The sequence below is a fragment of the Clarias gariepinus genome, chromosome 16 (genome assembly GCF_024256425.1).
Source record: "Clarias gariepinus isolate MV-2021 ecotype Netherlands chromosome 16, CGAR_prim_01v2, whole genome shotgun sequence".
In the NCBI taxonomy this organism is placed as follows: Eukaryota; Metazoa; Chordata; class Actinopteri; order Siluriformes; family Clariidae; genus Clarias; species Clarias gariepinus.
In genome coordinates this window covers 20,758,423-20,772,152 of record NC_071115.1, presented here as the reverse complement: position 1 = coordinate 20,772,152, position 13,730 = coordinate 20,758,423, and the positions used below count along the sequence as shown (strand labels likewise).

Genomic DNA, 13,730 nt, shown 5'->3' with positions numbered 1-13,730 from the left:
CTTTCCTATTTGTATACTTTTCATAATTCTGCAAATTACATTTTTAGTTGCCTTATAAATGCAGCTTGTTCAAAACCCTGTTAAAAAGTAGGTATGTTGTGGCTAAGATATGTGGACACTCCATGTGATGCTATGAGCTTTCTGGACATTCCATCTTAAAATCATGGGCATTTAAACACTACTCTAGCTGGTGCTTAGTAGCGCATTTGCATTATGCAGTTTTCTGCATGTGTACCTGTTTCATACTGCTCCTGCCACACAGATCAATTCATTTGCATAGAACTTTTATCAATATCACTAAGCAGCCTTACATAAATAAAAAAAATCTGGATGTAAATTTTTAAATTGTAGGTTAAAAAACATGCAGGACAAAAGTTAAAACTTCCTGACATAACCTCAGGAGAACCCCCTTGAAAGAAACCATGCTCAAAAGAAAACCCATCCTCATTCAGTTTATACCAGATGGCATGAGGATAAATAAATCTATTCTAAGACCATGTTAAGTAAAAAGTTTAGTTTTGTAACAGGGAATGTGTTTTATTTAACATGGTCTTCTTTCTTTCTTTCTTTCTTTTTTAAGTTGACACTGATGACACGGGTAAAATTATATGTGGCAATATCATGCTCTTACAGTTATTTAAAAGATTGCAGTCAAGCCATCAAAGGGAAAAAACTGTTTCAACAATGCAATTCAAAACAGAAAACGGGCAGTTTTGGTGTTACATTATTAAGCACTCTTTCTTTGCTTTGTGTGTCTGTGTGGTCTACCACTTTGTGGTTAAGCTACTGTTGCTTTTAAACGTTTCTATTTCACAATATCACATTTTTTTTGGGGGGGGCGCGACGACGACGACGACGACGACGACACAACGGGCTTTTGGCAAAGGTTGTATCCTATGTACCTATCCTCGTATCTATGACTTTTTCTAAGTCTAGTGTTGGTAATTACCTTGGGATTTGGAGGGGTGCCGGCCTACTGTGGAACATATGGCGGTATATTGTAGGGTAGAGGCTATCTGTCATACAGCTTGGTCATCGATGCTTTTCATAAAATTTATATGCCAGAGGAATCGAAAATGGAAACACTCCTGAAACCATTTGCCATTTACCCAAAGTTTTAATGGCCAGAGTTAATGTGCTGTTTTAACAGTATTGCGTGTAGTAAGTATATTAATAGGCAATATGTTTTGCCCTCAATCTTGAGCCACTTAAACAGAGATATAGCATATTGTACAGCACGACCGCTTGAGGTCTCTCTCAGCTATGGGCGGGAAAAACACGGGTACTGCGAAACTAACCAGACACAGACGAATTCATTCCGCTCAACAGCTTCTGTCTGCATCTTAAAGGGTGTGAATTAGTACTTTCGTATTCGCATCCATATAGTGTGGTTGTCACCGGTCTGGATCCTGGAATTTCCTAACGTGCGACATTTCGAGCGGTATCATTGACGCTACTTCTGACAGTCGAGAGCAGAATTCCAACTGAAAATATCGTAGCTTTCGGCGTTTATCACATTAAAAGATCTGAATGTCCAGCATGGCTTCGGAGGAAGAGACGAACAGACGCTGGCTTCGGGTGTTTCTGGACAGACCGGGGAATGGGTGCTGTGCTGACTGCGGTGCCCCAGGTAAGCTTTTGCTAACCAAATAGCTCAAAAACTGCACCAGTCGGGTGGAGCGTTGGCTGTGGTTAATGTCGAATGACATTACACATGCACAAAAGAACTCGGCACAGAACAGAATAACGTTAACTATAAACATGCGGAAGCAGACGTTTAGACGTCGCATATTTATGTAGGCTGCAATTTAGCTCAAGATTCCAAACCATTATTTGGTACATCTTTCCATATAAGCAGATTAGGGCAAGACACTGTAATCGGCACCCAACAATGTCAATCTTTGTTGTGAATTACAAAGAAAAAGATCCATCCAGATCTTATCTACGAAGACCGCGCCTAATACACATCTCACCGAAAAGTTGGCCTTATTGGTCAGACTTCCTTCTCTTTTATCAATTATGTCTATTAACATTACTAAGCGCCTAGATGCCATGTGTAAATTAGGGTAGAACTCAGCAGAGTCTCCTAAAATTGTTGAACTGTATGCTCTAGTGCATTTTCTCTGTAACCATTGGTACTGATGTGTTAAAAATAATAGCAGTGTGAAAAAAGCGAGTAAAGCTCCATATCCATATAATAACGTTTCATTTAAATCACACATGCATTAGACCCTGCACGTTCTATTCTGAATCACAGCATGAAAAAAAATGTGCTAAATGTATTATTAGTTTACAGAAAGTGAAGAAAAACAAATATTAGTCTGTTCAAAAAATAGCTGTCATCATTCATCTTTACAAAGTGATGAATTTACAGTTTAAACAAAAATGCTTAAAGTTTAATCTTTCTTGTGCATCTCTGAACTAACATTTAGTTGTATAACCATAGTTTCTAAGAACTGCTTCACATCTGTGCTGCATGGAGTCAACCAACTTCTGACACCTTTGAACAGGTATTCCAGCCCAAGAAACAGCATTTTTAATGTCAGCTCACTCATTGGATTAAGGTCTGGAATTGGGCTGGCTACTTCATAACATTAATCTTGTTGGTCTGGAACCAAGATGCTGCTCGCTTACTGGTGTGTTCGGGATTGTTGTCTTGTTGAAACACCCATTTTAAGAGCATTTCCTCTTCGGCATAAGGCAACGTGACCTCTTTAAGTATTGTGATGTACTCAAGTTAATCCATGACCTCTGAAATGTGATAAATAGGCATAACACCACAGTACGAGAAGCATCCCCATATCATGATGCTTGTCCCTTCATGTTTCACCGTCTTCACAGTGTACTGTGGCTTGAATTCAGAATTTGGGAGTCGCCTAACAAACTGTCTGCAGCCTCTAGACCCAAAAAGAACAATCTTGCTTTCATCAGTCTCCAAAATATTGTGCCATTTCTCTTTAGGCCAGTCAATGTGTTCTTGCTAATAGCTTTCTGGTTTTGGTCTCCATTTTGAAGCATTTTATATCATTTTAGCAGAGCAGCCTATCATTTTCTGCACTTCCTTGTATGTTTTCCCATCTCTAATCAACTTTTGAATCAAAGTATGCTGTTCTTCTGAACAATGTCTGGAACAACCCATTTTATTATTAGAGAGAAATGCACAGAACAACCTTTTCTGCATTTATCCTTGAATTTTTTTATCCTTGAATTTGTTTGACACCTGTTTTTCACAGAATATTTTCCTCTCTAATTGAACTCCACACTGCTATTATTTTGAACATGCCCCCTTTCAATTAATTATTCAATTACACAGAAAACAACAGACCCAACAGTCATGACTTGCATTCACCTGATTCTATTATTCCACTACACCTACAAGTAAAATATTTACCATAAAGAAATATAATTTCTTTCCAAAACAATTGATCTGTTTACTGATGTTGGACTGCTATTATTTTGAACACTACTGTATAAAATAAAGATGCTGTTAATATGAATATTTTGCACAACAACTAATGACTAATTCTTTCTTCACCGAAATTGTAGTTCATTTACCTGAATTTTTCCATTAAGGAAACTCCACAATGGTCACTGAAATAACTTGAGAGTGACAATACTAATTTCCTATATAAATAAAAGAAAGGTTTTGTTTGTACATTGGTGAGAACTCACTCTTTCAGTGCTATCTTTACATTTCATACATTGTAGGACCAGAAACCAGTCTCAGCAAAAAAATCTGCCTGTATGTCTGTATATCCATATGTCTCTTCAGACGATTTTGTCACAGCATCACACAAAACTGGTATGACCAAATTTAATAGAAGGGTTCAATCTAAAACTCACCATAATTAAATCAAAATGTTGAGAAGAAGGGACATTATGGGCAGTTTTGTGCCAGAGTACCTCACAGCAGCCAACACTTTTGGGTCGAAGCGCTTTTGCCCTCCAAGTGGGTGTGGTTATATGCATCACTCAACGGAGCTAATCAACACGATAGTTTAACATAAATTTGCGGAACACAAAGAAACGACCATAATGCACCCAAATTCTCACTAAACACAAACAACTGTGCGACACAGCATGGCTTATTCCAAAAAAAGTTATGTACATTTTGAAAAACGAATCTTCAAAAATGTATAAACAGATCATTGTATGTTTATTCTTATTGTAGAAAGTTTAAAACCAGTGAAGCCTGCTGCTAATTAAAGCAGTCATGTAAAGGGCCACTATGAGGTTAACATGGACTGTTAGAGCAAATATATCTGACGAACCCAATCTGACGTTTTTATGTGCTCTAATCAAAATGTTGAGTAAAAGTGATGTTATAAACCTTCATGTGCCTGATGTAATAATCTACTTTAAAAAGGGAGTGTATTTGGCTGACGACTTAGCATAAACAAACCGTTTACAAAATCAGATTTCTTTATATTAATAAGTTTAATAGGCTTAGAGTTTAGCACTGTCGCCTTGCACTTCCAGTGTCCGGATTTAATTCCTGGCCAGGTTCGATTCCCGCCTTTGTGTGCATGGAGTTTGCATGTCCTCCCCGTGCTTGGTGGGTTTCCTCCCACAGTCCAAAGCCGAAGGGCTGAAATTCAAGGGTTTAACAAGAATATTGCATTAACATTTATTATTTTTTTAGAGTTCTTTTATTTTCAAATGCTCAAAAGTAATTGGACAAACGAACAATCATAAATATTAGATTTTAATTTTCACTAACTTGGAAAGCAAAACTTTGCAGTCATTGAAGAGCTGAAGTCTGGAATCCATGGAGGTCACAAAATGCTGCAATCTCTACCTTCCAGTGCTTTGCCAGGCTTTTACTGCAGTCACCCTTAGTTGCCTATTGTTTATGAGTCTTTCTGCCTTCAGTTTTGTATGTATTATTTGGCCCTTTAAGAACATACAATTTCTTTGCCTTGTGTTGTTTTTTGCATGATGTTTTTGTTCATTATTCATCATATGCAGCATTTCACTCAGTCTGAACAGAAAGTATAATTCAATACACTTTAAAATGCATCCTTTTACTTCTTTTAGCAGTTATGTCATCAATAAACACCAGTTGCACTGACAGCTATACATGTCCATACCGCAAAATTGCCTTCACCAAAATTGACGGTTATGTGACGTGCTTAGGAAACCCCATATTTCTCTCTATTAATTAATCTTATGTTGGCCTCAATTACTTGCATTCATTCCTCTTCGGACTACCTATTGACAATTCATATAAACAGTTACCAAAGGCAGATTAAACTCTTCTAAATAATGCCAGACCATTTATCCCCTAAATTTCAGTCATGATATATCCTAACTAAGAAACAACCTAAATGTGGCCATCAAGTTGTTTAATTACTTTTAAGCCTGTGTAAATGGAAATAAATGGCTATGATTCCTAAATGGTTAATGTTTTTTTTTTTTATTTAAGCATAATGCTCCAGTGTCATTAAGTTTTACATTTAAATATTTCCACATATGTTATGTATCTAGGCTACTTAAACACCCATGTTTAAAGGTGAAAGGTACGTAGATTATATATTTATATCTTTAAAATGATATAGATTAGAATGTTTTTATGGTCAAGGAACTCATTAATATGCATGATATCACACCAGATGTTGCCCATGTCCCAAATAACTGTCTTTTTTTAATGCCTCCTGCAGGTGTCCAGTCGGGCAGGTGTAAAATAAATATGATGTCTTTTTCATTAGTCACTTAATTGGAGGCTTTGTTCGTAACTGTACGGGAGTTGAAGTCGAGATGAATTGAAATCAATTGAGTTGACCCCGAGCATCACAAGATCACAACTGAGCCAATGGTTTTTCTCTCTCTTGTGCTGCGGAATTGTGGGTAATCGTCTCCCCTGCTGGGTCTTAGTGCGTGTCTCTCACTGGTATAATCAACATCTGTGCACGCGTGTACTGTTTACTATAACACTGTGACCTCGTGTGTGCGTGTAAAGCATCTTTTATTTTGTGTGTGTGTACAGTGCGCCTGTACTGTTAATTAAGACACACGTGTGGGTGCGTGTAAAGCAAAAGCAAGTCTCATAATGAGGTTAAAGATCTATTTTCTCTTTCTCTCTCTCGCAGCCTGATTCCGTTATGTGTGCGCACGCGAGTCATTGGGCACTGTGCTCCTTCCCTCCTCCTCTCGCCTTCACCCACCCCCCCCTTCCTCTCGCCTTCACACACAAACACACACACATACACACACTTTAACGGAAACACTGCTCTGTCGCGATTCTTTTCAAAGGTAAAGTGCAGGTTAATTTGTTTTATTTTAACTTTACAGCAGTGAGTCTGTTAGTGTGCGCGCAGTTGCGTGGGAAAGAGCTGCTCGAGCTCCTGCGGCACCTTCACTATGTTCTTTAACAAGGCTATGGTTCTTTAACAAGGGTAAAAATTCTTAAGGTGTGACTCTTGGAAAGATGCTATGCTGTTTTTCTTTTAAGAGCTCCAATTAAGTGTTTGCAACAACAGATTATTTAACTTGGCATAGTTTTTTACACCATATGGCCTTTCTGACACAACCGTCCAATTTATTTCTGGCTTGGGACTGGCACTAAGATTACCTAGCAACGTATTGGCTGGGTTTGGGCATTCGCAGATGAAAGCCTACTTCTGAGCCACCAATGCCCATTTATTACAGTGCATCCAGAAAGTATTCACAGCAGATCACTTTTTCCACATTTTGTTATGTCACGGCCTTATTCCAATATCGATTCAATTCATTTTTTTCCTCAGAATTCTATACACAAAACCCCATAATGACATGAAAAAAGTTTACTTGAGATTTTTGCAAATTTATACAAAAAAAATTTAATTGAGAAAGTACATGTTACAGAAAAATGTCTGCTGCTTTGAAGGTTCAAATGAGCACAGTGGCCTCCATCATTTGTAAGTGGAAGAAGTTCAAAACCGCCAGGACTCTTCCTAGAGCTGGCCGGCCATCTAAACTGAGCGATTAGGGAGGAAGGGCCTTAGTCAGGGAGGTGACCAAGAACCTGATGGTCACTTTGTCAGAGCTCCAGAGGTCCTCTGTGAAGAAAGGAGAACCTTCCAGAAGGACAACTATATGGGGTCTATATGGTGGCCAGACGGAAGCCACTTCTTAGTAAACGGCACATGGCAGCCCGTCTGGAGTTTGCAAAAGGCACCTGAAGGACTCTCAGACCATGAGAAACAAAATTCTCTGGTCTGAGGAGACAAAGATTGAACTCTTTGGTGTGAATGCCAGGCGTCATGTTTGGAGGAAACTAGGCACCGTTAATCACCAGGCCAATACCATCCGTACAGTGAAGCATGGTGGTGGCAGCATCATGCTGTGGGGCTGTTTTTCAGCAGCAGGAACTGGGAGAATAGTCAGAATAAAGGGAACCGTGACTGCAGCAATGTATAGAGACATCCTGAATAAAAACCTGCTCCAGAGCGCTCTTGACCTCAAACTGGGGCGACGGTTCATCTTTCAGCAGGACAGCGACCCTAAGAACACAGGCAAGATATTAAAGGAGTGGCTTCAGGACAACTCTGTGAATGTCCTTGGCCCAGCCAGAGCCCAGACTTGAATCCGATTTAACATCTCTGGAAAGATCTTAAAATGGCTGTGCATCAACGCTTCCCATCCAACCTGATGGAGCTTGAGAGGTGCTGCAAAGAGGAATGGGCGAAACTGGCCAAGAATAGGTGTGCCATGCTTGTGGCATCATATTCAAAAAGACTTGAGGCTGTAATTGCTGCCAAAGGTGCATCAACAAAGTATTGAGCAAAGGCTGTGAATAGTTATGTACATGTGATTTCTTTTTCTTTTTTTTTTATAAATGTGCAAAAACGTTTTGTCATGTTGTCATTATGGGGTGTTGTGTAGAATTCTAAAGAAAAATAATAATTTAATCCATTTTGGAATAAGGCTGTAACATAACAAAATGTGGAAAAGGTGATTTCTGGATGCATTGTAAATAATTTTTTTATTTTTATTACAAAGAAAAAAATTAACAAAAATTATACACAACAATATACAAAATTTTTAATGGCATCCAATATTTCATGTGTAAATCAAAAATGTTTACGTTTCTGATGAGGTTTATGCAATAAGTGAATAGGATGCACTCAGCTGTACCTCTGGAAGATTGTGAAAAAGCTAAACTAAGAGTGTTAATTTAAACAATTCAGTGACGATGTGAGAGAACAGTCACAGGAACCTAACTAAAGTAAAAAGCCTTGAAAAATGCCAGTCAAAGGTGGGGATCAAAAGAGGACGCAAATGACACAGGCCTGATGCCTTGGTGTAATCTGAAGAAGAAGCTAATTGGATAACAGGTCAGATTTCAGAAAATGGTGAGGTGTTTGTAGCCATAGTGCCATGTGGTTTACTGTAGAAGTAACCACTGTACTCAGAGGATAATTTAAAAGGAGAACTTGCAGCACTGACACTTGAAAATTAAGGAACGATAACAACACTTACAGATCAAGTGAACATAGAAAAACAAACCCTAAAATAAAAAAAACAGCTCTTCAGATAGTCTACAAGGGCTGAAAAATAAAGTCAAAAACCTCTTGAAGAAGCCTAGACCAAGTTGAACATTTAAAAAGCCAGAACCAGAGAATTACTTTAATAAAAGAAATTAATAGGATAAATGTTAAAATGTTAAAAGAATTGCTTAACCTAGGAGTAATATACTGAGCCCATAGAGACCTACGAAAACGCCCAAAAAACATGGACCAATCACAACACCTGTGCAAATACATTACTGTCGGTATATAAGGCTAAATAACAGAGAGCCATGTCAATGAAAATTTTAACTTTCCAGGAATAAGGGATTTATATCTTTAGGAATACTAACAGCGGCTTAATGCTGAGCTGCTGAGAGAAAGATACTCTGCGAAAAAACAGAAGTTAAATTTGTCCTTTTGTATCCAGCCAAATTATGAGTTTCACACAGTAGCACCGAGGAGATCTTTAGAGATCCAGAAGAGGCTTATTGATATGCAGAGCAAAGTTTTGAAACCCCAGCTAAATTTTGTGTGGAAGTCGTACTTTCACGCGCGCATGTACTGTTTACTACAGATGGGGCATTTAAAAACGAGTGTTTTTTTTCTGCGGCATGACGCAATTCTTCCCGCTGACTGCTGCGCTATTCTGCGAGTGCGTGCCTTGCAATTTTCATCCAAGTCTTGTACTTCACAGAATTCCCACCAGGTGGCACATGGAAGAACTCTGCCAGAGCACATTATACGTATAATCATTCAAAGTCTGCAATGTATAGTGTAGTCTATATGCACATGTAACTTAGTGATTGTGTGAAAACAGCTACAATAAATTCAAAACAAATAGACACAGTTCTTATATATTTGTCTATTTGTTCAGAATTTTACACCAAGTTTCTTCTTTGGGTTCTGACAAAGTCGCGTGCATTTTCGGAAGCAGAGCCACGCAGGTTTTATGTGACGGACTGATGTGAAATAAATCAAATATCTATATATAATAATAATAATATTGTTGTTGTTGTAACAGTGTTTTCAAAAATACACATTACATTAATGTTGGCAAACAGCGTTTAATCTCATCTCTGGAGGAAACATTACTCCCTTATGATATTTTATTAACTGTATTTATAGTGAAGAACTGAACAGATGTAAATCTATCAATCTATCCATAAACACACACCTTGATCTCCATTTCTCACTCTGCGCTGCTACTGTCTGCTGAGCTGATTGAAAAATGGGCAGAAAGAAGTGAAGGATCAAAATTTCCTAACGAAGCCCATGCATTTGCTTATGGGCAAACATTATTTATAGGAATGTGACAAATTCCATTTGCATTAAGTACCTCATTTCCAAAATAAATCGGCAATAGGAGAGAAGTTTTGTTAATATATATATCAGGACCAGATGGCAAACCAAGAGCAGATCGTTTTGCTGTTCATCTGTTTAAACGGTTAATTCCTCTTCGCGTCTATCAGGACTGGGGAGGATTTTGATGCTTCCAGGGGAAAAAATGCTTTGCCCCACAATGTGCGTCGAGCAAATTTCATGCCATAGCCCACGACTGAAAGCAAATAAGATAGAATTAACGAACTACTCAGAAAGAAACGATTAAGTTTTCCTCTGTTTTAAGGTGTTGTGCAACAAGCACTGTTTGATACTTGCTTTAAATTCTATACTGTCTTGTGACTATGTGAACAAACTGACAAGACATACAGGGCATACACAGTTCCTATCAAAAAACAGATGATAACAATGTTTAAACATTATAATTGATATTTAACTAGTTTTTCCAGAAAAAGTCAAACAAAATAAAAGTAGACGAAGTAGCAACACTATGAGTGAAAATGAGTAAACTCGGGCCAAAAACCACATAAAAATAAACTATACTCAATTCATTGCGAATGTTTTATTTAAAATATATTATTATATTAAAATGGATACATTTTAACTACAGATGGAGTACTTTTAAATCTAAAACAAATAAACTAAACTATAGTTTGCAACTATTTAAATTATGTAAAGCTCTCATCGTTTAGTGTTTCCTCTTTTAGTACAGACCTCAAGATTTTTTTAACTGACCTTATCTGCCTACCCATATTCCACCGAAGTGAGACCCAGCAGGAGGATTAAGTATCCATTGTATCCCTTTTTGCATGAGGACGCCTTCAATTTTTGACTGATTCCATTGTTGGATAGCTTTACGCAATTCAGTCTCAGCGCCTATGAAGTTTGTTCCATTATCACCTCTCATAACTGACACCTGGCCTCTTCTGCACATGAAGCGTCGAATAGCATTTAAGAGGAGTCTGTATCTAATGACTGCGCAACTTCAATGTGCACGGCTCTTGTTGTCAGACAAGTAAACAATACGCCATATCTTTTAACATTACTTCTACCCCGTTTGACCTCGAAGGGTCCAAAATAGTCTACCCCTACGTTAGTTAACGGTGGGTGATCTGGTGTTATTCTATCACGTGGCAGTTCTGAAATTTTTTGTTCACTATTCTTTGCTCTGATCTTTCTGCATGTCACACAACTGGACAGAAACTTTCTCACAAGGGAATTTGCTGTCGGAATCCAGTATTTCTGCCACAATTTTGAAAGCATATAATTCCTTCCACAATGTCCAACCTGTTCGTGAGTGTTTCTTAGGATTAAAGTTGTAATGTGTGAGTCTTTGGGTATAATGACAGGGTGTTTTGCATGCTCGGGCATTGCAGACCTACCAAGCCGTCCTCCAACTCTTAGCACTCCATCCTGCAGCACTGGATCTCGTTTGGAGAGACAACTGTTTCTTTTTACGGATGCATTACCCTTTTGTAACATGGAAATTTCGTCTTTGAATTTTTGGTTTTGAACGAACTTAATGACTTCGTTTTCTGCCATTGTTAAGTCCTTAATTGTTAGAGACTTATGGTGTTCTGGTATTGAGTTGTTTGCCTGTCCCTTAATCCTTTTTGTTCTCTGTTTAAGCATGTCTTTAACGCAAAGAATCCAGGCAACGGATCTTTTTAACTTATACCAGTCAAAGTAATAGTTAATCAGTTTACTCACGGCATCTGTGCTCTCTGTAGTCTTTACGAGGTTCACTGAGGCTGAGTGTTTAATCTCAATCTCATCCTCCTTCGTCGACAGATCGTGAATGTTCTCAGGCCATTTACTCTCTGTTTTTTTAAGAAAGGGGGACCATGGATCCAATTGTTGTTTTTCATGATTTTTTCACAGGAAACTCCTCTGGAAGCAGCGTCAGCTGGGTTTTTTGAAGTGTTGACATACCTCCACTGCTGTGGCTTGGTTGACTCTTGTATGATGGAGATTCTGTTAGCGACAAAGGTTTTAAAGCGAAGTTTTTCATTAACAATGTATCTCAAGACACATTTGTTGTGCTGTCGGTCCAAAACACAGAGTCCAGCAGTTCTATTTCCAGTTGACCTTTCAACATTTTGTCGTTGTTTACAGCAACCACTGCCGCTGTCAATTCCATTCGGGGGATAGTAGTTTGTTTCAGGGGCGCTACGCGAGAATTCCCCATCATGAATGCACAATGTGTGAGTCCATCAGCATTTACTAACCTAATATACGAGACAACTCCATATCCCATTTCACTTGCATCTGAGAAGTGGTGAAGTTGTGCTGTAGTTGTAACTCCAGAGTCAACTTGTTTTACGCATCTTGCTACACTAAATTCAGACAATTAATGCAACTCTTGTAGCCAGGCCCTCCATCTTTTTATAAACTGTTCGGGAATGTCATCGTCCCAAGTGAGTCTCTCTTTACATAACTGCTGCATTAAGATCTTAGCTGGCAGTATGACTGGTGCAAGGAAGCCTAAGGGGTCATAAATTAAACTAGTGACTGACAAGATTCCTCTTCTAGTCACAGGCCGCTCTTTTAAACTAATCTTAAACTTGAGCGTGTCTGAATTAATACACCACAGCACCCCTAGAGCTCTCCCAACAGGGAGTGCGTCTTTACTCAAATCCCTCATGTCTTTGATTCTTTCACTATCAGGGATGTAAGTTAGTAATGTACGACTATTACTTGCCCACTTGGTGAGGTGAAACCCTCCACTTGCGCACAGTTTGGTGAGATTATTATATAGCGCAACTGCTTGACTATGACTAGAGACAGACTTCAAGCAGTCGTCTACATAAAAGTTTTTAAGTACTGTGTTGACTGCCTCGGCAGATGCATTGCTGCGGTTTTCTTCTGCTGTTTTCCTAAGGGCGAAGTTAGCTACACTTGGAGATGATTTTGCACCAAACAAATGAACGACCATTTTATACTCAACCAAGTCCTGACTCACGTCTTCATTCGGCCACCACAGGAAACACAGCAAGTCTGTGTCCTTTTCCGGAACTTTAACCTGATAGTACATGGCTTCCACATCTGCCATCATGGCAACTTCCTCTTGTCTAAAGCGTGCGAGCACCCCAATGAGTGAGTTTGTCAGGTTGGGTCCCTGCAGAAACTCGCTATTTAATGATATTCCCTGATAGCTGGCAGCACAGTCAAAGACTACCCTTAGCTTTTTCTTTTGAGGATGGTATACACCATGGTGAGGTATATACCACACTTGCCCGTCTTGTCGACTTAGGTGAGGTGTGGGGACCTTGACTGCATGACCCTTTTCCAACATCTCGTTCATGAAGTTTAAATACTCTTCGTGAAAGGAGCGGTTATACTTAAACTTCCGTTTGAGGTTCAGTGCGCGCTGCATGGCTGCGCTTCAGTTATTGGGCATTTAAATAGCTGCTTTCTTAAATGGGAGGCCGATGTAGAAGTGATTATCGGTAAACTGTAGAGAGTTAGTTACAAAGAGTCTAAAACTGATAGTCCTCCTGTGACAACTCAGCTTTGTCATCACAATTCCGTTCAGGAAAATCATGGTTGTACTGTTGTATCAGCATTTGTTCTACGCTTTCGATGGAAACTCTGTTGACTGCAACGCTCACTTTGTCTCACTCATTGTCACATGTGCCTTCCTCGACCGACTCTCGAAGAGGTCCATTTATGGTCCATTCAAGAGCGGTCTTTACTGTTTATGGCCTATTGTGCCTGCTGTTAATTACTCGCCATGGTTCTAGGAGCCTGTGCTCTTTGTTACCTATGAGAATTTCAACTCCAGCATTAATGTGAGGCAGTTTTACTTCGCTGAGGTATGGCCACTTATCGATGTCGTGCTGTTGTGGAATGTTTTCCACTGAGACTGGGATACTCTTTTGTGTGAACACTTTGGGGAGTTCA

General features: G+C 39.0%; 1 protein-coding gene across 4 annotated transcripts in view; it reads left to right on the top strand.

Annotated features, from left to right (window-relative positions):
- The first annotated feature begins 877 nt into the window (after positions 1-877).
- LOC128545117 (arf-GAP with dual PH domain-containing protein 1-like) overlaps positions 878-13,730 on the top strand; it is a 141,108-nt gene continuing 128,255 nt past the window's right edge. For all 4 annotated transcript variants that reach the window (XM_053515490.1, XM_053515489.1, XM_053515488.1 and 1 more), the window contains exon 1: positions 878-1,630. In XM_053515490.1, coding sequence (XP_053371465.1) covers positions 1,531-1,630 — 100 coding nt within the window. In that variant the 5' untranslated portion in view covers positions 878-1,530. The remainder of the gene's footprint in view (positions 1,631-13,730) is intronic.